This window comes from Lissotriton vulgaris, chromosome 6 (assembly GCF_964263255.1).
Source record: "Lissotriton vulgaris chromosome 6, aLisVul1.2, whole genome shotgun sequence".
In the NCBI taxonomy this organism is placed as follows: Eukaryota; Metazoa; Chordata; class Amphibia; order Caudata; family Salamandridae; genus Lissotriton; species Lissotriton vulgaris.
The window spans coordinates 1220302573-1220327795 of record NC_141694.1 but is presented as its reverse complement, the minus strand read 5'-3'; the positions used below and the strand labels follow the sequence as shown (position 1 = coordinate 1220327795).

The following is a 25223-nucleotide window of genomic DNA, read 5'->3' as shown; positions in this document are numbered from 1 at the left end:
GAATGTAGAGAAAGCAAGGTCTAGGTAGGTTGCTGGTGCTAGTTTTTTATAAGATTGAATTGTCATCCAGGCATGGGACCGATGACAAAGTTATTTTATCATTTACCAACGAATGCCTATTGGCAGCCTTTTTTGTCAACTGTTTAAAGGAAAGCACTGGAAGCTTGGATTCCCAAAGTGCAGCCAAGTTAGTTGATTCAAGTGATGATTTAAGGTACTTGGCATAGTACGAGTTGGGACTTTTACTGATTGTTTCCCACATGGCACGGTACAGCGCAATTTCTTGGTTCATCCACACATCGTACCAGAATTTTATAGTCTCGTACTTTTTCAGCAGGATTCGAGATTGCAAACCGAATTAGAGTCTGACTTGCGCGGGTGATGCATTCGTTGGTAACACAAATACACGCTTGTAGATTTTCATTTGAAGTTTGTCCAAGAGTTGTGCACTCTTGCCATGATGTAATACGCTCCCATAAGCTATTGTTGGAAGTAGCTTGGCTTTCATTATTGTTAGCAGGGGGGAGACCAGGGGGCCTCTGAGTTCGGACGCCAAGCTACTGAAGGCATGCAATAGGACCATGCTCCTCTTTTCCATGCTATTTAGGTGCGTAGCAAAGTTAAGACGCTTGTCCAGTAGTATCCCAAGATACTTATAACTTTCAACCGCTTCCAGTTTGACATTGTCTACAGTGAAGGTTGGTTGCACTTTGTGGCGTCGGGTTATGACCATAATCTTAGTTTTTGTGCTGTTTATTGCTAGCAAATTCTGTTTGGTGTAGCAGGTCGATTCCTGTAGTAGACGTTGCAGGCCTATTCTTGTCTGGCTTAGTAGGACCACATCGTCGGCATAGGATAGGTGTGTTATACAGAGATTACCTAGCCACGGTGGATGAGCATTGATCTGATCAAGGCTTGCTGTTAGATCCGCCATGAATAAATTGAAAAGATGAGGGGCCAGGACACAGCCTTGCTTTAAGCCATCAAAGGTATTGATCTTCAGGGTTAGCCTCTGTCCGTTGTCGATCTTTACCTGCATCCAGGTGTTACTATACAGGTCAATGATCGGCGTAAGGATTGAGTCTGGCAGGCCCTGCTGCTTCAATTTGGCCCATACTAATTTCCTGTTGACACGGTCAAAGGCCGCCTTAAAGTCAATGAAGCAGGTATAAAGTTCCTGGTGGTTTTGTAGGCTTTTTTCACCGATTAAGCATAACGCCATTGCGTTTGCCATGGTGCCTGTTCCGCGACGAAACCCTGTCTGGTTTATTGGGATTTTGCTGTGTATGTCCGACCATTGGGCTAGATCGGCTAGCACCAGAGATGCGTAGTATTTGGCTTCCGCATCGATCAGGGCTATTAAGCGGTAGTTAGTTGGATTTTTGCGGTCTCCGCCTTTGTAGATGGGGTTGATAATGGCACCCCTCCAGCTTTCCGGGACCCGACCTGAGTTGCTAATTGACCGAAAAAGGATGTTGAATTTGCATGCCCAGAACTTGGGGTCCTCTTTGTAGATTGCCTGCGGAATGCCATTCGGCCCCAGCGCACTCTCTTGTTTGCCTTTCTTGATTATTTTTAGTATTCGGCAATCGTCTGTCGGTATTGATTGATCCATGTCTTCCTGGCCGATGATCGAGCCATTAGTACTGGTAACAGTCGTTCTTTCCTGGTTCATAGCTCTTGGCATTTCAGATTCGGTTGTTGACGTTGTGATCTGGTTCGCCGTTAGGTTTATTGAGAATGTATCGACTATGTGTTTGGCCCAATCGCTTTCGGTGATGCATGTCACATTTACAGGTTGAGCTGCTCTGTTAATGGAGTCGACTTGTATCCAGAATGCCCTGGAATCGGATTTTTTTATGTTGTGCAGCAATTTGACCCAGAAGTCGTTAGCTTTGTTCCTTTTTTCCATCCAAGCCAGCTTCTTGTATTGCCTCCTTGTCGATCGGACTTCTTGCCAGATACTTGGGTTTGTCCTTTATCCTTGTGCCCGTCTTGTGAGCTTCTGAAGTTGTTTCCTCATAGAGAGTGCTGTTTTTGTGAGTTTTACATCGGTCTTCCGATAGGTCTTCTTTTTTGCGTTACTATTGGACCTTGGTAGCCTTTCCAGGAAGTCAGACCAGGTTTCTGAACATAAGTCCTTTTCTGCAGTTGTTTGTTTGAACAGTTTCTTAGCGTCTAACGCTATTTGGGGTAGGGTGTTACTTGACCACCTTAACCGCTTCAGGTTGATTGTGGAGGTTATACCTGGAATAGTTGGTGCCTTTAAGTGCCTGGCGGGACTCAGTTTCATCTCAATGTGTTGCATTGAGTGATCACTGTCTAATGAGCAGAGTATTTGGAATTTTTTAATTAGACTTAGCAGGGGTAGTGTAACTAATGTATAATCCAAGGTGGAGCTTGCATTGTGGCCTATATAGGTCGCGGCAGGGGGTTTGTCATGAAAGGTTCTTCCGTTTATTACCCGTAGGCCAAGGTGTTCAAAGTCCCACATCAGTTGCCTACCCATTTTGTCTGTCTTCTTAACAGATATAATCTCCTGGGGTTCAACATCCCACAGTTTGTTTGCTACAGAGATGTTGACCTCATCTTCTGGTGGATGTAGAAGGTTGATGTTAAAATCGCCTGTGACAATAATCTCCCAACTTGGATGTTCGAGGCGCGTGTTGGTTACTACATTGACAACACGGTCGAAGAGGTCCTTTTTAGCCGATTTTTTCGGGTGGGCGTATAAATTGATCAAGATAATTGATCTGGCATTGCTTTTTGTTATGCTCCCCAGTTTAATAATTTGCATATCTGGTGCTGATGTGGCCATTTGTGAGGCTCTGATCTTCAGTGCTGTGGATGTATATATATTGAAAGACCCCCCCTTGCACGCCCGTAGCACTGGGGGCTTGTCACACTTTCGTGGAAGCATACTCTTCCTGGTACATCAATTGGCTCCGTTGTCCACGTTTCTTGCAGTGCTATGATGTCATATTGGTCCCAGGTTGCTGTTTTTCTACTATGGTTTAAGATGTTTTTCGCTCCTGCGATGTTGAGAAAAAGAGATTTTTAGCTACGTTACAGTAAAATATTTCATATGGTACAATGTACCAACTACCAGATATCATCACAAAATAAATGTTAAAAGGCATAACTGAGGATTTTGTCTTTAGGTGTCCATCCAACAGCACATTGATATTATTGAAGATTACCAAGTTCATCTAAAGACTTTGAAATATTAACGAAAAAGGTAGTGAATCAGATTATGAAAAATGTAAAATGGGTACCAAAAGCTATACCATACTTCACCACATTTCCACTGTGTTCCATCGTATATTTTGATAAGAGAACAAGTGTGTAATACAGTATACAAATTCAAGATAGTGACATGGAATTTCCAAAGCATAATGATTTAATCAAGTTTACTTTTTTAAAAAAAACATTCTATATTTCACTCAGGCAGCAATAAAGGATTCCAATACAAAATGTTTAGTTTTTGTGTTTTAATGTTTTATCAGAAAATTTACACTAGTGAATGTGATTTTTAGAACTTAAGAAAAAACATTGAAAAATTTGCCAGAAAGTAAATGATCATGTAGAGTTGTTTCAGAAGCAACAAAATCACTTTCGAGTCTAAAAGCAATCTCTGAAACTGGTGTGATTCTTTTTAAATGCAATTAATGGTCAGCATAGTATTTAAAATACAAAATATATACTTCTAAGAATGTTGACCCATCAAAACCATAATTTAACTTTGGTGTAATTAAAGTAAAGAGGATAAATCTACTCACTTTAAATACCAAAGGCACATACAGAGAAGTTGTAAATGGTGTTTTGGGTCTCAGCAGCATTATATAAGAACTCACCCACAGCATACACCAGTAATAAAATATTAATGTAGTCCAGATAAAACCACTCACTCTGAACTCTGCTGTAGCAGAACATTTTTTCATGCAAATCCATCTCAAACTACTTTTTAGTCATACGCTCTACAGTAGTGTCTAACACAAGAGACTAAAATATGAATGGATAATACAGTGAGAGGGCCTGCCCTAGAGTTATGTCATTCTGTCACAAATCTGGAAGGACTATTTACAGGAACAGTAGATTACTATAGGCACAATTATAAATATAATATTTGCATAAATCAGAGAGAATTCAAGGAAGAAAATACTTGCTTTATACAATTAGCAAAAAACCTTTAAAACAGGTTGGATTGATTCATATTTGGTCAAAGCAGGAAAGAAGTTTCATTCAGAAAAAATAGCTTTAAATTACTTTGCATATGTACAAAAAGCAAAAAATAGACAGCCTTTTAACAATATTACTACAGTACTTCCTATATTAAGTCTTCGAAACAAACAAAAATTGTAATATACAATTCGGCCTGATTTGTCTTTCAAAGGGTATAAAACATTTCTAAATTTCTGATTAACAAACACAGAATAAATTAATGTTTGGAACGATGTCCCACACTTTTGGGAAGCAGACAAATAATACACAGGAAGCAAAAATATATAACAGCTATAGACATTTGTAGGAATGTTGCATTATTCTAATGTCAATCGCATCTGTTCCTAATACACCTGTCAACAATCAGTATAAATGTGTCCAATATAAGAGTGCCCCGAAAACTAAACGTATACCAGATCGCGATTCTGGACATTTTTGTTAGCCTGTCTGCTTTCTTCCTCATCAGTCTGTTGATTCTCCAATTCTTGGGATTCACTGTAATCATATTCAATTGGCTTTGGATAGTTGTAAGGGTAACCGTTGTCATCAAAGAAACGTCTAAATGTAAATTCGTAAAAGGCATGCTCTGGATGTTTGCCATTTTTATACCACCCATTAAGGGTATCATTCACATTCCCCTCCTTGTCCTCACTGCGCAACTTTTCTGGATCCACTGGGTCAAAATTGGAGGTGTCTGTTGGATAGGATATTTTCGGAATGTATAAAGCAGGCTGTTGTCGCAAGTCACTAGAAAAGTCAATACTTTTAAAAAATGGATGCCCTTTTATTTCATCTGCACCATTTTTTCCAAGTCGATCTTCTGGCCCACGACAGAGTTTGATAATAAGATCAGAAGCTTCTGGGCTCAGCTTGGCATGAGGATTTATGTGAAGAGTCGTGTGCCAATTTATCACCTTTAAAAAGAAGAAAACTGTGTTGTTAATCAAGAACATTCCAAAAGAGACAGTGAAAGTGAAATGGGGAAAGAACAAACAATTGTGTTATTTTATAAATCTTCTACAAATGTAATAAGGGTAGCCACAGCCATCAGAGTACATTATCCTCGATCAGGCAGTATACCTAGAACCTGGTGGAACAAAACCAATTCCTCCACAGAACAAATACTTATAATTTGCCAATTTATATTGTTCTGGTTACACTGAAGGACTGAGTTGGATTATTGCAACAAACGTAACTACTGCATCTCCCAATGGGCTTTTTTTCATTTTTTTGATTTTTTAAATCATTTACTGGCATTTGTAGTACACAATTTAAAAATACAACACTAACAAATAGCACTTTAAATTATTATGATCTTTGACCTCCACTAGTCCTAGAGATGTATATCTCTTTGCAGATACAACTGGTACAATAGGATTTAAGCAGGTCACAGTAGGTATGAATAATTCATCTATGGTCTTCATATCTTATGTTAATGGAGAAGTGTGGCTCACCGGTTAGAGGAGGCAGACCCAGAAGCAGAGGTCGGCCCGGGACCAGGGTTCAATTCCCAACGCGGCAGAGTTTGGAGCCCAAATATCCACGGACCTGATAATTCTCGCTTCGGTGCCTACTTGAATCAGGGGTTCACGCTCTGCCACTCTGGGCAATAGCTTGCTCAATCTCCACTACGGCCCCCGCGGCGGGATGCCTGGCTTTCACCTTGGGGATGCCCAGCTGGGCTATCCCTCAGGGAAAAACCAGGACGGGTTCCCAAAGCAAGCGCCGAGATACCCTTTGTGGTGATAATGCGCTATATAAGAAACTACATTAAATTTTTAAATTTTTTTTACAATACGGGCCACGTATATTGGGGATTCAAAGATCCTACATTTGTCTGTTGCTAAAATTCATTTAGCAAGAGGCGGATACAGATTTTCAACCTGGCCCACTCCAAGAAAAAAGAATTGAAACAAGAAATGATGGTAGGCATCGATCAACAGAGAAGCAGGTGAGGAGGAGCAATATAGGGGGGTGAGTGGGTGTAGGAGAAGCATCACATGATGGTCATTAAAATAGCGCGGGGGAAAGTACCATGCTAGACAGACAAAAGTGGCTTGGGAAAGGAAGGAGTTTGATGGGGAGAAGCTGAGAGAGCGCGTGCAACGTGAGGGAGACAACATGGAAAATCATATCAAAATAACTTCAGACTGCCTTCTGTGTACGTGCAAGGCACAAATGCAGGGTAATTTAATTAACTGTACTTATATAATGAGTAGTTTAAAGGTTATCATTCAATGGCCAGATTGGCAATTATATTTCCCTGTACGGATGAAGACAGCACTAGCTTCCACACTGCTTGGAGACCTTGACCAACTTCATAAACTTAGCTTTGGTCAGGGTATGTGTAGAGTGTAGAGATACTTAACCCCTTCCAGGCTCATGACGAGCTGGGCTCGTCATGAAGTAGCCTCCTACCAGGCTGATGACGAGCCCAGCTCGTCATGATCAATGGACATTTGAAAATTCCAGCAAAGGAGGAAAATATCATTAGCAGTGATGGTGTTAAAAACCATCTCCTAAGGTACAAACTGGTTACTTGTAGCTTGAGGTTCATCTAGATGCACATGATTTGCATTATTCCACCATCTAGTGCTTGAGTCCAGAATTGTACCTCACTCACCCCCCCCCCCCCTCCTTCCCAAGTTTTTTAGGTCTCGCCGTCGCTCTGATTATTTTCAATCACACACTCGTGCTTGTGGCGGCATCCACCTTGTGGGAGTGAGCAGGGGTGCATGCAACAAGCACGAGGGCAGTGCTTGAAAATGAGCAGACTGCTCTCCCAAGCGCAAGCGCCTCTCTTCTCGCACACACGTCCTGGCCACTCACTCGCTACGCCTTCTCAGTCTTCTTTTTGCTTGCGCTTCTTTGTCTTTCCCTCCATCTGTTCAGTCTTTCTTCCCCTGCTATCTTCTTACTTTCTTTTTCATGTTGTAATTTTCGTCTTACTCTGCATATTTTTTGCGTCCGCGCCCTTTTCTCTTTCTTGTTCTACCCTATTTTCTCTTTAAATTTCGCCCCTCTGTTTATTTTTCTTCACGCCTCTACTCTCTCTGCCCCCTACTCTATCTCTCTTTGCATACCCTCCGTTACTCTTGCCTCCCCTGTTCTCTCATCCTCCCGTCTCTCCGCCGCCAATCCTTCTTCTTTCCTGAACTGTGGCGTTTGTCTGAGACTCACCCGACCTCTCCCTCTCTCACCACCCTGTCTTGAAGAGAAAACCTTTTTATGCATTGCTGCGCCAACTTGTTTGAGGTTCTTTGTGACAGCTTAAAGGCATTGTCATTCAGTCCATTTCCCTTATATGTAGGTGCTGCTTTTTGTTTTAACCCTCTGTCCATGCCCCCATCTGTTTCTTCTTCTGATGAAGGAATGGCAGCAGAAGCATTTGCACTACGTTCTACATCCGGAAATCGCAGCATGTTATGATTTAAGTAGCTTGGCTAGGGTGACCATCTATCTGTTAGTTTACACGGAAAAACCGTTGTCCATGATTTATAATATAACTGATAGGATTTGCTGTGCTAGCTTTGTCCGTGATTTATAATATAACGGATAGCATTTGTTGTGCTAGCGTGGCTGCGAGGCAGACGTTTAAGTCAGCATTTTTTTTATACGTTTAAAGCTCTTTAGTGATCTTCGGCCAAGTTCTGCTTCCACATGCAACAAGTACTTTGTATGTTTTTGCAGCTTCATATAGCACGAACTTGGCCCCAAGGCATTTTACAAGAGAAGCAGAAGTTGTACTCTTAAAAGCATACGTTTTAGTTTTTTTATGGCACGAGAAGATTAAGGGAATCGCCCAGAACCCCATGACAGAGTTTAATTTGTGCTGGTGGTTTCCGGTATTCGGCATGGCACTGGTCAACACCGGCACTTATCTGTCAAATTTAGAAATAAGCAATACGACAGTTATTTATTATTTCAATATACATTAAACAAGCATTGGCATACCCAATAGGTCTCGCTTTTGGGACATTATAAGCGTTTAGCCATGCAACAGTTGATGTTGCACCAAGGATATTGTACTGCATAATTAAATACTTATAAGGTCCCAAAGGCGAGACCTATTGGTTATGCCAATGCTTGTTGGTTTAGGCTCAGACCATAAGTGGAGTCATGATGACTTAGTATGACATCTAATGTATGCCCACAAAGCTCTAATACATTGCACCATTTTAGACTTGTTTTCACTAACTCCTCTTCCAGGGATGTAGGAAGTTCGCACGTGAATCTAGAAGTGCCGAAGCAGCAACAATATTGCTACAGGCAGGTAAACCATTGCTTTTGTAGCATGGACCTCTTGTAGATTCACACACTGTGCATACATAATGTAGCTGTGTTATCCCTTTGCAATGGAGAGTTTGAAAAGTGAGGTGTGCCAAACAAATATTTTAATACTGTCTGACCTACATGTGCTTCTTTTTAGGACTGCATGTCGACAAAGTATTTTGCTAAAGTATGTGTGGAAGACCACTTGGCATCAGTGGATTTGTAATTTAAATTAAACACTGCTCATGACCGCAAATGTTGCTCATTTATTTGGGGTGAAATGCGCCTTGGGCGGATATGACAATATATAGTTGGATTATAAAGAACATCGTTTCTTCTATCCGCATTAATACAGTAACTTTTGTAACTGGGGAGCCTAAAACTTTTGGGGCATGGTCTGCAAAACGTTTCTTGATTTCCTTATATTCTTTTATTTACTGAAATGAATACGACTGTTCTCGTTAAACCTAGTGTGTGTAAAGCTCTCTCAAATTAGAAGGATTTTGGAAAAAGGTTGGGAGCGGAATAGCTTAACATGAAAATGAAACAACCGTAGGCATGAAATGTGGGTTGGTGCTCACAACTACCTTGTCTTCATGTATGATTACTGTCATCACTTTTAATTCATGAAGATTCATTTGTGTTGTTACTAGAATTAGGAAAGTAATCTCTATAGTCCATTTTTTTTGGTCAAACGTGTTTGATATTAGCATTTGGTAAAGACTTCGGAACGCTATATCAAGATGAGCATAAAAGCAATCGTACAGAGTAGAACATACGAAGTTACATTGAGGTTGAGTGCCAAGGTATAACAATAACCAAGGCTGTTCAATATGCATTACCTAAAAAGACAGTTTTAGAAAGTCCCTAGGTGATCTTTTAACGAGAAACTCTGCACCCTCTACCTGTCTTTCTTTTGCGACAAGTTTTAGGTTAAACCCTTCCAACGGGGAAGGTTTCCCTGAACAAATTTCCTCTCCCCCCTCCCGGAAAAACTGAGAAAAAAAGAGGAATAAGAAAAAAAATAGAGGGTTATTTTAGGTGGTTGTGGCAGCAAGTATAGAATGTAGTCCATACTCTGATCGTGCACCAGATATGCCCCTCAGGTGTGTGTGGGTGTTATCAATATCTCCAGATTCCTTTCTTAACTTGCCCCTGTGGTTGTGATCATTAAGCACGAAAATCGGGTCTAAAACTGAAAGAGATGCATATCTGAGTGAGGGCGGGCACACTGCGAGAGGGAGTCCTTGTCTAAGATATGTGACCAATGGCCCCCATTTGTATTCAAAATGTTTACAGTCGTCCCTAAAATTGTCCGTCATTCTCTCGAGACAGAGTATCTTCCAAAAGTCGGGAGTGCCACATGGAACGAGTGGGAGCCTCGTTCTTCCAGGCCACCGTGATTGCAACCTTTACAGCAACCATGCATGTCCACATAATGGCCTTGTCCGCCTTAGTTTGATGTTCCAAGGACGGGACTCTGATTCCCAAAAGCACTCCCTCCCTAGTTGTTGAATGGGGTACCCCAGCATGCGTTGAATATGTGCAAGTATCTCTTCCCAGAAGGGCCTAATCGTAGGGCAGGTCACAGCCTCTCCAACATATGTCTGATGTATTCGGGAATATTCGTTTAGGTTTAGTGGGGCATAGATACCAGTCCATCAGTGTTTTTAAGCAGGCCTCCCGGAGTTCTAGGGAGTGGTTAAATTTACCGATATCTGACCACAGCTCAGCCCATTATCTGTCAGATATATCTCTCTACACTACTCCTTCCCACATGGCCATGTATCGAGGGCGCGACGAGCGGGTGGCATTTAGCAAGGAGCTGTACAAGAAAGATGATCCCTTTCATAGAGCCTACACATTTTTCAAAACTCGTTCTCTCACGTGTGGCTGCAACTCGAATGTGAGGGATGAGAACCCAGTGTTTGAGTTGAAGATAGTGAAACTGCTAGTCAGGTTCTAAATGAAACTCCTATGGCAATTCTTGGATGTTAAAATGTCATAATTGTGGAAGGGGTAAGACAGCATAAGGTATCCGCCCTTTCTCCAGGAGTTAAAAGGACCTTCACAGAGTGCAGTTGAAAAGGCTGGATTGAAATGTATCTGTGTATAGGGTGAGGGGAATGTAGTCCATTCCTCCCCTCCAGACAGAGAGTCCGAGACCTTCAGGGTAATGTGTGTGGGGGTTCTGATGCATGTGTTGGTGGGTCGCTCTTTCTTGGACTTCCATATGAGGTCCCAGATTGTTCTCCCTGCAATGGCCCGATCCATGTGAAGCCAGTGCTTCTCTGACTCCCTTTTAGACCATTCCGCCACTATCCGTAGTTGAGCCACATTATAGTAAAGGCCGAAGTCGGGTAAACCCACCCCACCCTTGGAAGCCGAAAATTGTGAAAGTATAAGCGAGCCCTTAAGCCTTGCAAGATAAAGGGAGTGAGGAGCGATCTTATTTTAGGGAGGAGCTCTCTATCCAGTTCTATCGGTAGAGCCTGAAAGAGGTACAAAAATGTAGGGAGCACAGTCATTTTGATTGCATATATGCGACCCAAACAAGAGATAAAAAGAGGTTACCAATGTTGAAGATCTTGTTGAAGCTGAATCAGTGAGGGTAGAAAGTTAGCCTTGTATAACCCCTCTACTCATGGTGTCAGTTGAATCCCCAAATATTGTAAAGAGCGCTATGCCCATTTAAGTGGATAACGGCCTCGTAGCTCCTCAACCACAGCCTCCGGAGGCATGAGATTAAGTATATAGGATATATCTAGATTAACCTTAAAACCCGCCACTGTCTCATACCTGGTCAGCGCCGCCTGCAACGCCGGAAGTGAGAGTGATGACTCCGTGAGGGATAAAAGCACATCATCTGCGAACAGCGATATTTAGTGGGCATCTCCCCTTAAAAGGACTCCCCTTTATTTTTGGAGTCTCCCAGATACGCATCGACAGCAGCTCAATGCTAAGAGCAAAGAACGGGGTGACAATGGGCACCTCTGCCTGGCCTCTCTAGTAAGGGAAAAGGGGACAGACATGGTCCCATTAACAAGTACTCTGGAACATGGTTGTATGTAGTTGGCCCTGATCATATTGATAAATGTATCTGCGAATCCAAAGTGTTTCAGCGCGTTAAAAAGAAAGGGCCAGTCCACACTGTCAAATGCTTTTTCGGCATCCAGTCCCACGAGAACAGCTGGTATCTTACGCTTAGTCACTTTTTCGATCAGGTGCACCGCCCGTCTAATGTTATCGTGGGTCTGCCGGCCTTTTATGAAGCCTGATTGACCAGGGTGGACAAGGTCTGGCATCAGATCATTTAACCTATCTGCTAGGATAGCTGAATAAAGTTTTGCATCTAAATTAAAGAGTGCAGTAGGCCGGTAGAGAGTGCAGAGGAGCGCATCTTTCCCTGGCTTGGGGATCACTGTGATCACCGCCTTAGCCATGGATGGAGTCGTCCCTATCTTTTCTACTGTATTATTAAAGAGGTGCATAAGGTGTGAAACGAGCTCGGGCGCGAACGATTTATAAAAATGAGCCGTCAGTCCATCCGGACCTGGAGCCTTATTGAGCTTGAGGGATTTGGTGGCTTTGCCCACCTCCCCTGTGTGATAGGTGCCGCAAGAGCATCATTCCTCTCTTGTGAGAACTTAGGGAAGTTCAACATGTGGAGATATCGATTTTGAACCTCTATGTCCCTTCTCACCCCTGTGTAAATACTCTCAAAGAATGCCCTGAATATGTCAGCCTTCCCTTTATCTGTGGACGCTAACCGACCCCCATTTTGTATGTTTCCAATGTATTCCTTTTCTTCCCTCAGCTGGCTGGCCAAGTGTTTGCCTATGTTGTTTCCTAGCGTGTAGGAGATTTGGCAGAGATGTAGTAGTGTGTATTCTTCCCGGTTATTATATATTGGCAGAGACGTAGTAGTGTGTATTCTTCCCGGTTATTATATATTGCCTTATGTTTCCAACAAAGTGCATTGAGTGTGCGAAGTGAACCCCTGGAGGGCGCACTCTTGTGTTCCTTCTCCACCTGTTTGAGCACAGCCTCCAGGGTCTCCCTTGCTTTAACCCTCTGTTTGTTCAGGGTTGAGTTGAGCTCTATACATGTCCTCTTTAATTCCGCTTTGAGTGCGTCCCAATTGTTAAACCCTGAGGTATCTTGGGGTGAGTTCAAGCAAAAAAACAATTTAATTTCATCCCTCAGCTCACTCCTCAACACAGGATCCCTTGTGAGGAAGATCACAACTCCAGTAAGTTCAATTGCTTAGGTTGGCATATTGGATCTTTGACATTTGTTTAAGTTTGTTGGTATGAGTGTCATCAGGTAAGAGGTGTATGCAAATATCCTGTACCAACGATATTGGGTGCATGTGTCTGGATACAAAGCTTTGCCAATTTCTGATTGCTTCTGTGTAAACAGATCTATGCTTTGTTATCCCCACACCAGAAATATGTGATACACTATGGACTATTTTAGATCCCATTCATATCTAATGCTGTGTGGTCTGCTTATAAATTTTGATCTCCAGGAACATGATGAGCTACAAGAGTAATGTTGTGTATTGCTCAATGCCACATAAGCTATGACTTTGGGAAGGATAGAATTTCCCATGGTTTGTATATATCCTGAACGTTGTTGTAGAACTGTCTGTCATTATCTACACCACTTGATTCTAAATCTGACTTTTGAAGTCTTTTGCACCAGAAACAAGGTCATTAGTTTTATGTAACTGACTTTTTTTCTGAAACAATCACCAAGATCCTCCCAGTCCCCTTTCACTTGAGCCAACTGACTGTTTAACAATTCCTATACTGGTCTTATGTGTAGAGGATTAAAGGGTTGAAGATGGATGCAAGAAGGCAATATTTTAAACAATTTCCTCACTGGTCTCAGGCGTTTGGTAAAAAATGCATGGAATCTGTTTATGGCATGTAGTGCTGTAGATTCACATGCTTAGCATAATCGTGCCATTTAGTGTTGGGCTCAGAAATGTGCAGGTTGTTTTCTTTAAAAAAAACTCTTTCGAGTCACAAGATAGAGTTACTCCTCCTCTTGCTGGTTATGCACATGGTCAACAACACCATTGTTAGACTGCTTTCCTAGAAGTTGGTTGAAGGATGGAGTATGAAATATAGATTAGTATAGTGCAATGTCCATGCTAAGGAAGTGTGTGAAAACCTATAAATGTAACTGTAACAACCACAGGAGTCCGTGGAAGATGATAGGTGCATGTGAATCTACAGCATTACATGCCACAAACAGTTACTTACCGGGTAAGTAAAATTTTCGGTTCAAGGCATGAGTGACAGCAGATATACAAGCTTAGCATAGACTGTAAAGTAGTCCTCCTCTAAAGGTGGTGGCTAACCAGTGGGGGTAACAGTTGTTTGGAATAATGCACGTCGAACTGCTTGGCCAACACTGGCTTGTTTGCAGACCAGTACATTTACACAGTAATCTTTAGTAAATGTGTGTGGTGTCAACCATATAGCTGCTTTACATATATCCGCATATTTCCTAGGAAAGCTATTGAAGCTCCTTTTTTACGAGTGGAGTGACCTCTAAGGAGGGATAGGTATATTTATTTTAGCTTTAGCATACCATGTTTGGATGGATTTGACAATTAAACATGCTATGCCGGATTTAAAAATGGCCCTTCCTTGGTATGGCTTTGAAAAGGCAACAAAGAACTGTTGTTTTCCTAAAGATTTGGTTCTGTCAATAGACTACAGAAGGCTCAATTTACATCTAAGGTGTGTAAAGTCCTTTCCGCAACGTTGGTAGGTGAGGAAAAAATACTGGCAATTCAATAGATTAAGGTGGAAGTGAGACACTACCTTTGAAAGGAATTTAGGATTGGTACGAAATACCACACAATCTCTATGAAGTTGGAAGAACGATTCTTCCAAGGTTAATGCCTGAAGCTCACTGACACATCTGAGAGAAGTGATAGCAACCAGGAATGTTACTTTCCAGGATAGAAACTGGGGGGAGCCAGAGTGGAGGGGTTCAAATGAAGGGCCCAGCAATCTTCTTAATTCAATATTGAGGTTCCAAGTGGGAGCTGGTGGCACCCAAAGAGGAATGACTCTTAAGACTTTCTAGGAAGGCCTTGATGACAGGAGTTTTGAATATGGAAGTGTGTCTATTGTGTAAATATGCAGTTTTTGCTGCTAGATGTAGTCTTATAGAAGTGAAGGCTAGACCAGAAGTATATGTGTGAAATAAATAATTGACAATGTCTTGATCTTTAGCTGATAAATGATCGATGTGTTTAGAATGACAGTAGTGGACAAATCTTTTCCACTTAGCTGCATAACAGGCAGAGGCAGTGAGCCTGAGTGCTATTTTTAGAATGTCCATTCAAGGTTGTAGTGACTTTAAATTGCCAAGGAGCCAATCCGCAAGGTTGAGTGACTTACGGTCTGGGTGTCTGATGTCTCCCTAGCTGTGAATGAGAAGGTCCTTCCTGTTCGGCAGTATCTCGTGAGGAACTACTGAGAGTTCTAGAAGCGTGGTGAACAATGGTTGTCGTGTCCATGTGGGCGCCACTAGGATGAGTGTGAGCGATGTCTGGCAAAGTTTGCGAACCACAAATCGGAGCAGTGGGAGAGGTGAAAAAGTAAGAGCAAATAACTAGGACCAATTCATCCATAGTACATTAACCCTGGATTGTGGGTGTAGGAACCGTGAGGCAAAGTTTGGGCATTTTGTGTTTTCTGATGTGGTGAAGAGGTCTATTTGTGGTTGACTCTAATGCCGCAAGTATGGAAGGAGGACTTGCGAGTGGATTTCCTGGGTTTACATGTATGTCAATTTGTGTATGGTCTCATTCTGGAAAAATTGTTTTTTTTTAATACTTAAAGCTTTTTATTAACTGTTTCTGGGTACATAGGTGGCATTAACTGGCCCAACCCCTATTGAGGGCAGGTTCCAGCATAGGAAAGACACCACCGTTGGTCACATCAAGTAAAAAAATACACGCAGAGAAGAAAAATACTTTGAGGTCCTTCTAATGCAATCGCCTGACCCTTTTCCCCCCTTAGACACTCCCCTCCCCCGGCCTTGTAGCCACTCCAAATGCAAAAGGCAACCACCACCCAGTATCCACCCTCCAGCACATTAATGCCAGGTTCCAAGACAGCTCCACCAACGATGTGTCATACTTCTCTCTACATAGAAGCTGGGATATTTATACGTAAAAAAATGCGCTCCACCCTCCAGCACATTAATGCCAGGTTCCAAGAGAGCTCCACCAACGATGTGTCATACTTCTCTCTACATAGAAGCTAGGATATTTATACGTAAAAAAGCGCTCAGGCTTCAGAAGAAGAGTCTCAATGCTCTCCAGCGAGAAGCCAGAGTGGAATTTGAGAAGCCACTGCTCAGGTGGTTGTAGAGACTTCCACCTGAGGTTGAACAATATATGTGCCCCATTCATATTACTATTTAAATATTCCATTGCGAGTATAGTCCGTACTCTATAGTACAAGTGAATAAGTGCTGGGCACACTGCCTTTCTCCAATTAAGCACTAGTGTTATTTTTGCTGCCTGCATATGCCATTCATTGGTCATCATTCCTCTGCGGTTCCAAAGTCCAGGAGCTTCACCTCTAATGTATGTCGCAATGTGTAGGTAAATACACTGAGTAAAAGCCTCGACACCACCTTCCAGAATGGTTGTATGTCTGGACATTCCTACCATATGTGTAGTGCCAATCAAAGAGCTCCACATTCCTTCCAGCATTTGGGAGATACATTGTGATACATAAAATGTGCTTATGGGGTTTAATGCCAACTATATCAGACTTTATAATGTACCTTACACTTGAGAATAGAGGCGGAGCGGATGTCTCTAGGAAGGCTGTGTGTGTGTCCCACAGTCTTTCCAATTCTTTATTTTGCGCCAAGCCTGCAGGTCTTAGTTGTAAGTAGAAGTATTTGTAGGGCCGAAATTGATCCTTTCATCCTTCTAAGTTTAGGGAAGACTGCTTTGAATTTGATTTTGGGTCCGATGGCTCCCTCCCGAAACGTGGGTTGTGGCACCCAATGGCAAAGTTGTGCCACAATGGAGCTTCTGGGTGTGCACAGAAGGCTTTCCATTGCATAAAAGATTTGGGAGCTGAATTTTCAAACATATCTATCATTTTGGAACCCCCTCACTCCAATTACAGAAGGGCTGGCCTTCCATAGCTGGTGTGAATGCTATATTATAAAGGATAGGGGAGGTGGGAATGATACAAGGCCTGGAAGCTCTACATATCTGTCCCACGTCTCAGGTTCTAAGGGTGGTGGAGACCAGGGTAATGATGTAGATGTGGGGGGCTTGTGACATCTGTCAATCCATACCAAGTCCCAGAGGGACTACCATTTGATAGCATAGTCCATACCATGCCAGTTCTGGTCCAATGCTAAAGTGGACCTCTCCACAACGACCAGCTGCTGTGCTGTCACGTAGTAGTAGGCGATCCTGGGCATTGCGAGATCATACGCCTGCCGCGGTTAGGTTAAGACTATCCGTGAGAGTCTAGGATTCGAGTTCCTCCTGACAAATGAAACTACCCGTAGCTGTATCCAGACAAATCAAGAGGGCCTGTAATGGGTATAGAAGGCGCAAAAGAATGTTCATTTTAATCGCATTAACTCATCCTAGCCAGATCATCATCAGTGTCTTCCTGATGCCATAAGGGGTGTATAACTGGTCTGGTAAAGCTCTAGCGTGCATGTGAGCTTAGTTCCCAGGGATGAGATGGAAGATTTATCCCATCGGAATGCTAACTGTGCAGTCCAGGTAGCCTGAAACACGCAGTTCGTGTGAGACAGAGGATCTCTGATATGTTAATTTTAAAGCCCGAAGGTATCTCATACGTTTGTAGTAAGGTCACCACCTTAGGAAGAGACTTCCGCCGCAAGCCCAGGGTGTGGAGGACGTCATCAACCTAGAGCGAGATCGTATGTTCTCTCAGCCCAAACTAGATCCACATCACTGCAGGTGACTGTTGTATCAGACATGCTAGGAGTGCTACAAAAAGCGCAAACAACAGCGGGGACAGTGGGCATTCCTGTCTGGTACCTCTTGAGAGAGGTAAGGGTGATGAGGTGGCCATTCAGGGTGAGTCTAGCCATGGGGTGTGCTTAATTTGCAAAAATCATCTTAATAAGCTTGGTCCCAAGCACTTCTTGGGGAGTGTAAGGCGATGAACGGTCCATTCTACCATATCAAAGGCATTCTCTGCGTCCAGACAGAGGAAGACAGCGGCAGAATCCTTGAGGGACACTATCTCCATCAGGTGGATTGCCGCTTTGATTGTGCCAGGCAGCTGTGTATGGATTCACTCTGGTCAGGATGGACCAGAATGGGCAGCACAGCATTGACATGCGTGGCCAAGTTTTTCATAAGCAGTTTTGCGTTTAAATTTAAAAGGGCTATCGGTTAGTAAGACGCACATCTACGGGGATCTTTGTTGGGCTTTGTGATAACCCCACCATCACCTTCTCCATTGTCCATGTAACCTCTCTGAAGACAGCACAGCAGTTAAACAGGTCTACCAGTTTCGGATTGAGTTTAACCACATAGGCCATGTATTAAGAAAAGAAAATAAAAAAAGTGGGCATTTAGGCAGTTGGGACTGAGGATTAACTTTGAGTGCTTGAGAGTTTAGGGTGATGAACTCTGTCCAGGTACGCTCCCCCATGTTTGGGCAGGGAGGGCTCACTCTGGTATAATGTTTCATAAAATCAGCTTTTTCAGACCTTTCCAAACATGATTTCCGGTATCATCCATGATCTTAATATAATCTTTTTCCCGTTTTCCCCATAAGGTCCAAACCAGCAGAGTGCCCACTTTGTCTCCAAACACACACACTTGTTTGCTCAAGTGGAGGTTTGAGAGCTCGGCATTATTTACATAACACATACGCAGTTGGCCACCCACAAACAAAGAGCATTTGTGGTGCATCATGAGGGTGTGTCGTACATTTTGTTTCCAGTCTCTGTATTTCGCTTTCCAGTCGATAAATCTCCACTTTTCAGACCCTAGCTCACTCAGCTACAATAAGATGACCTTTAATAACCAACTTAACGGCGTTCCTAATGCAGGGAATTGGGTTGTCATTGCAGTGCACTTTTGTCAAGAAAACGATTTAATTAAAAAATAATCATCAATCCCTTGCCCAGCTTCCTGTTGGATAACAGGGTCATCCTAGCAGGGAGGGATGGAGCCGCCAGTGTCGTAGGTGTCTCTGCAACCCTAGATCAACTTTGCCAGAACCAGGGCATTGTCAGAAACTGTGATGGGGCTGATCTCTGCTTCCTTTAATAGGCCTAACAGGGGGTTGCTCACTGATATAGTCAATGCAGGAGTGTGTGCGGGGAAAATGGCAGTAGTAGGTATAACCTATGCCTGTCTCATGGAGTTCACGGCAGGCATCCCATAGTCCCAGGTCTCTCAACATTTTCTTCACTCATGTAGAGAAGGCTTTTCTTCTATTTTATTATACTTCGTTTCTTTAAATGCATTGGTCAGAGTTTTTTGGATTTAACATTTCTTTTGTCTCCTGTTGTCATGGTGTGGAGATTCTAGATTCCATTCTGCAGACAGCTCTGGAGTATTTGCCCTGATCAGTTGGATGTACTGTGCTGAACTAAATAAATACAATTTTATATATCCTGGGTTTCTAGGAACTCTTTACTACAATTTTGGCGATGACTGAAAACTCTTCTGCTACATGCACATCAGCACAGAGGCGATCTGTCTTCAAGGAAAGTGGACCCATTTTGGATAGATTTACTGGATTTATCTGTCCCAGGATTTCTGTGCCACAAAACTCACTGGGATACCTCTCTTGGATGCAAATTTTGTATTTTCGAATCTGTGATAATTTTGCATCCAATAAGTATATTTTCCGATTTCTGCTCATTCGCTGCACACGCTTCTACTGGATTATCTGTGCTTGGATTTATTAACATATACCTCGTACTCTCTGGTTTCGCTCTTTGAGCTACAAGTTTTTTGGTTTTGGAAATCCGACTACTAATTGTATTTATTTTTTATTTCTCCACCTCTACACGCAAGACGTTAGCCGCATGCAACACTACATGCGATTCAGGATAACCTCTTTGTATTTATGAAAAAAAAAAACTTACCGCCTGATAAAGAGAAGTTGCCACGAACAGCTACATACCCCAGCAGCGTGTATTACATGCTGGACGTTAGCTGCGTGCAACGTTTTTTCCGGAGCAGTGTTTATCAAAGCCGGCATTTCCGGATTACAGAGCTTGAAATAAATTTATTCTCAGTAGCATGTTTTAAAGTTGGTGTTACCACGCTCTAAACTAATTCACAAGTAAGCAGTTTTCTTTTATTTTGATGTGCAATTTTTTGCTTTTGCAGCTTTCAAAGAAGAAAACGGTTGTGAGAAAAATCGTACAGTATACTTGTGGGCACTTAAATTATTATTTCTTTTCGTTTTTTTCTTGCTGCTTATTTATTCACAACGCAATTTGATCATGCAAACAAATTTCTTCAAAGAAAAGGGGAACCCTCTGTTCCATGGACTAGGTGGAAGGAGGAATTTTTGACGTACCTCAAAGCTATTGATGGCAAGAGACTTTATGCGGAGAGGAAAAACATATTTGTTTTACATTGCCTAGGATCAGAGGGTCAAGTTATTTTTAGGACACTTCCTCAATCTGCTGATAGTAGTGACAGGAATGTATTTGAAGACACTCTGGCCAGTATAGAAGCTAGATTCAAACCTACATCTAGTGTTGCCTGAACAGGTTTACATTTCACAGAAGGGCTCAGGTAGATGGTAAGGCGTTTGAGGACTTCCTTACAGCTTTGCGTGCCTTCTAGGTGAACTGCAATTTTGGACCCATCACTGATGAAATGATCAGAGATCAGAATATTGTTCATGTCAAGAGCAGGAAGGTTAAGGAACAACTATGGATCATGGGTGATCTGAATTTAAGAGATGTCATCAGCACTGCCAAAGCCATGGAACAATCTGAGAAGTGGATGAACCACTTCACATAGAGACAACAAAGGAGTTGCAGATGATGTGTGCATTGTTAAGGGTGGTAATCAACGCAGCGGTCAAAAAGTTTTCAAAACATTAGACAAAGAGTATTATTGCATTAGGTGTGGGAGTCATGGGGCATCCCTTCCTAGATGTCCTGCCCTAGGAAAGGAATGTACGAAGTGTGGACGTCGTGGGGATTTTGCTGTTGTATGCAGGGATTTCAAGGGTACTGGTGGTGGAAGTTATAGTAAAAGTTTCAAAGGTAAATGAGGAAGGTGGTAATGATAGATAGTGTGAATGGAAGGAGCATAGAAATATTCGAAGTTTAGAGACCATGGTCTAAATAAACAGATTTCTCTCTCTCTCTCTCTCTCTCTCTCTCTCTCTCTCTCTCTCTCTCTCTCATAGAAATAGTGTTGTCTATTACTGATGCACAAGTTACTTACCTTCGGAAAAGATATATCTGTAAGAAACATTTGTAGTGATACATTCCTTACCTTAGAACTACCCACAGGCGTCAGACTGGATCCAGAAAGTTTTCGTCGGCAGTACTCCTGCGCGTCCGTAGGCGTTGTCGTGCGGCACCACGTGCGTCGGAGTCGTCGTTGCTGAGATGACGCTGCTGGAGCTACTTGAACGCGTCCACGCACGCTGACGTCAGTTCTGTACACGTCTTTCCGCACCAGGAACGCAGAGCCATGCAAGAAACTGACCACTGGTGCCATGAAACTAGGGCCCTGCAAGGGATGACCTTAACCCTAGAAATCAGTTCGCAGAACGGGGAGGATGGGTGGGGCGGTAGGGAAACTATCACTACTAATGTTCCTTACAGATATATCGTTACTGACGTTAACACGTAGTGATAAATGCCTTACCTTAGAATAGAGATTCCTGCAATACCAACCCCGGTGGTGGGTCTGCGAACCAAGATCACACCAGAAAATCCTGGAGAACAGAACGGCCATAGAAGCGGTCTCTCCGGACATGGCTGTCCAGGCAGTAATGCTTGGTAAACATGTGCAACGAGGCCCACGTAGCTGCCTGACAGATGTCATGCAAGAGAACTTCCCGTTCCAAAGCAGTAGTGGCTGCCGTCGCCCGGGTAGAATGGGCGCATTGCCCCACTGGAGGCTCCTGTTTAGCCAAAGAATAACAAGCCTTAATGCACAGAACAACCAACTGAGAGATGGTCTGCTTGTACACTGCCCGACCTTTCTTGGCACCCACATAGCTAACAAAGAGCTGGTCATCCACCCGGAACTGTTGTGTGCGGTTGAGGTATAAAGAGAGCGCACGTTTTGGGTCCAGATGGTGGAGCCTTTCTTTCTCTTTTGAGGGATGCGGAGGCGGAAAGAAGGTGGGCAAAGTGATGGTCTGCCCAATGTGAAAGGCAGTAACAACCTTTGGCAGAAAATATGGACGAGTCCTTAGAAAAACATTGTCCGGATGGAGATAGAGAAAAGGAGGCTTAGAAGAAAGAGCCTGGAGCTCACTCACTCGTCTGGCGGAGGTGATGGCCAACAGGAAAGCGTTCTTTAAAGTAATAAGATGAAGAGGAGAGTTGTGCAGTGGCTCAAAGGGAGCACCCATCTGATATGTCAGAACCAGGTTCAAGTCCCACTGAGGCATTATGAAAGGAACAGGAGAGAAAAGAGGAGTAATGCCTTTCAAGAATCTATTTACAACCGGGGACTTGAAAAGGGAAGGTTGATCTGGAAGCCGTAGAAAGGCTGAAAGGGCAGAGAGATAGCCCTTAATAGTGCCCAGAGCCCTGCAGGACCAAAGGAAGGAAAATGCTACTTACCAGTATGTATCTGTTCTTGGCATGTAGAGCTGCAGAGTTGCACACTGTGCATAGATCGCCACCTAGTGTTGGGCCTGGATGTTAGCAGTTTTTTTTTGTCCTGAAACGTTTCTGGAAATCACGAGATAGGTGGTGACTCCTTTGGATTACACTGTGCATGGGCATCGGTTCCAACCTTAGATTGTTTTTTGCCAGCAGGGAAATTATGGAGTTTTTGTAAGTAACAGGAAGGATGCTCATGTAAGCTGTATCTAATTAAGATAATGTTGGAACAGATAAAGGTAGCCGGGGAGGCGGGTGGGCGTGTGTAACTCTGCAGCTTTACATGCCAAGAACAGATGCATACTGTTAAGTAGCATTTTCCGTTCAATTGATTGTATAGCAGTATCCACCTTTAGCGGCGCCCACCCGTATCTGTTGCAGTAGTTTGAAACAGTGTTTTGAGTACAGGCTGGCCCACAGTAGCTTGTTGTTTAGTTTGCACATCTACCCAATAGCGTTTTGTGAATGTGTGCGGTGTAGACCATGCAGCTGCTTTGCAGATGTCACCTAAGGGAATGTTCCCTAAAATGCCATTGAACCCCCTATCTTTCTTGTAGAATGGGCTTTAGGAGGGATAGATAACATACGTTTAGCTTTGGGTAGCAAACCTGTATGCATTTGACAATCCACCTAGCTATCCCAGATTTTGATATGGGATTGCCTTTGTGTGGTGGTGAAAAAGACACAAAAAGTTGTTCAGTTTTACGAAAAGGCTGTGTTCTTTCAATGTAGTAAAGCAATGCTCTTTTGACATCTAAGGTATGAAGAGCTCTTTCTGCAATTGTTTGTGGCTGCAAGAAGAATACGGGGAACTCTACAGATTGATTGAGGTGGAAGGGCGAAATGACTTTTGGAAGGAATTTAGGATTGGTTCGGAGAACAACCTTATGATGCATTTGCAGAAAAGATCCTTGAATGGTGAATACTTGTAGCTCACCAACTCTTCTTAGAGAAGTAATAGCTACTAGGAAAGCGACTTTCCAAGTTAAGAATTGCAGTTCACATTTATGTAAAGGTTCAAAGGGAGGCCCCATTAACCGTGTGAGAACAATGTTTCAATTTCACACAGGTGAAGGTGGTGCTCTGGGAGGAATAATTCTTTTGAGGCCCTCCATAAAAGCTTTTATGGCAGGTACTCTAAAAAGTGATAGATGTCTATTTTGTAGGTATGCTGCAATGGCAGCAAGATGCAGTCTAATAGATGTGTACGCTAAGTTGCATCTTTGGAGGTGTAGTAAGTATCCTATGATGTGTTGAATAGACACATCTAGAGGAATGATGTAATTGTTATAACAGTATATTACAAAACGTTTCCACTTGGCAGCAAAACATGCTCTAGTGGACGTCTAGCTTCTTTAATAACATTCATACAGTCAGGGGGAAGGTTAAGGTAACCGAACTCTATGACCTCAGGAGCCAGATCGCTAGGTTGAGCTGAGCTGGTTCCGGGTTTCTGATCTCACCATGGTTCTGGGTTAGGAAGAGTAGAGGCAGGCATAGCTTTTGGTGCGGTACCACAGAAAGTTGCAGTAGTGTGGTGTACCACGGTTGTCTGGCCCAAGTTGGAGCAACTAGAATGAGAGTCAGGGAATGTTGCTGTAGTTTGAGCACTACCAGTGGAAGCAGTGGAAGAGGTGGAAAAGCGTACGCAAATTTGCTGGACCAGTTCATCCACATCGCATTGCCTTTGGACAGCAGGTGTTTATTATCTGGCGGCGAATCCTGGGCATTTGGTGTTTTCGTGGGTGGGAGGTTGTCCCCAGATTTTAAAGAACCGGTTGAAGAATTTGTGGATGAAGTTCCTACTCGTGGATCTGTTGCGTCTGATGGCTTAACAGATCTGCTATGGTGTTTTGTACCCCTGGAACATGTTGGGCTAAGAGGAAGATGTTTAGAGGTATAGCCCATCTCCATATCTGCTGCGCTAACAGAGCTGAAGAGAGTGGGTCCCTCCTTGTATGTTGATGTAGTACATGGCTGACATGTTGTCTGTGCGGACTAAGACAGCTTTGGCAAATATCTGCTTTTGGAATGCTTTTAGGGCTAGAAATATGGCTAGTAACTCCAGGTGGTTGATGTGGTGTAACTTTTGTTGCGGTGTCCACCTGCCTTTATGGGTTCTATGCAGTAGGTGAGCTCCCCAGCCGAAGAGCGATGCGTCCGCTATCATGACTATTTGAGGAACTGGCTCTAGGAACGGGTGTCCCTTGGAAAGGTTTTCGGTGCTCCACCATTGCAGAGAGAGATGCATCCGACTGTCTACCAACACTAGGTATTATTTGACCTTGAGCCTGGGTCCATTGTCGTGCTAAGAACTCTTGAAGAGGACGCATCTGTAGTCTTGCATGAGGTACTATGAATATGCAAGAGGCTATCATTCCTATGAGTTGCATGAACACTCGAGCTGGAAGAGTGTGTTGCGGTTGAAATTTTGTTAGAAGAGCTTTCATATTTGTTATCCTGGCAGGAGAGGAATAAGCTAGCACTGTTGAGGTGTTTATTGTGGCACCTAGATATTGTTGTACGTGGGACGGTTGTAGATGGGACTTGGTGTGGTTTACTGTGAACCCCAAGTTGTGAATAATTGGATGGTGGTGTGAGTGTGTTGCACACACTGACTGTATGAGCTGGCTTTTATGAGCCAGTTGTCGAGATATGGGAAGACATGAATGTGCTGTCTTCTTAAGTGTACTGCTACTACTGCTAGGCACTTGGTAAACACTCTTGGTGCTGTTGTGACTCCGAATGGGAGTACCTTGAATTGATAGTGCTGACCGTCTAGTACAAATCTTAGATACTTTCTATGAGCTATGGGAATGTGGAAATGGGCGTCCTTGAGATCTATAGTGGCAAGGAAG

General features: G+C 43.1%; 1 protein-coding gene across 1 annotated transcript in view; it reads right to left on the bottom strand.

Annotated features, from left to right (window-relative positions):
* Positions 1-3476: 3476 nt before the first annotated feature.
* The window catches only part of LATS1 (large tumor suppressor kinase 1), a 192912-nt gene continuing 171165 nt past the window's right edge, over positions 3477-25223 (bottom strand). The window contains exon 8 of the mRNA XM_086927316.1: positions 3477-5135. Within this exon, the coding sequence (XP_086783442.1) occupies positions 4623-5135 (513 nt within the window). The 3' untranslated portion in view covers positions 3477-4622. The remainder of the gene's footprint in view (positions 5136-25223) is intronic.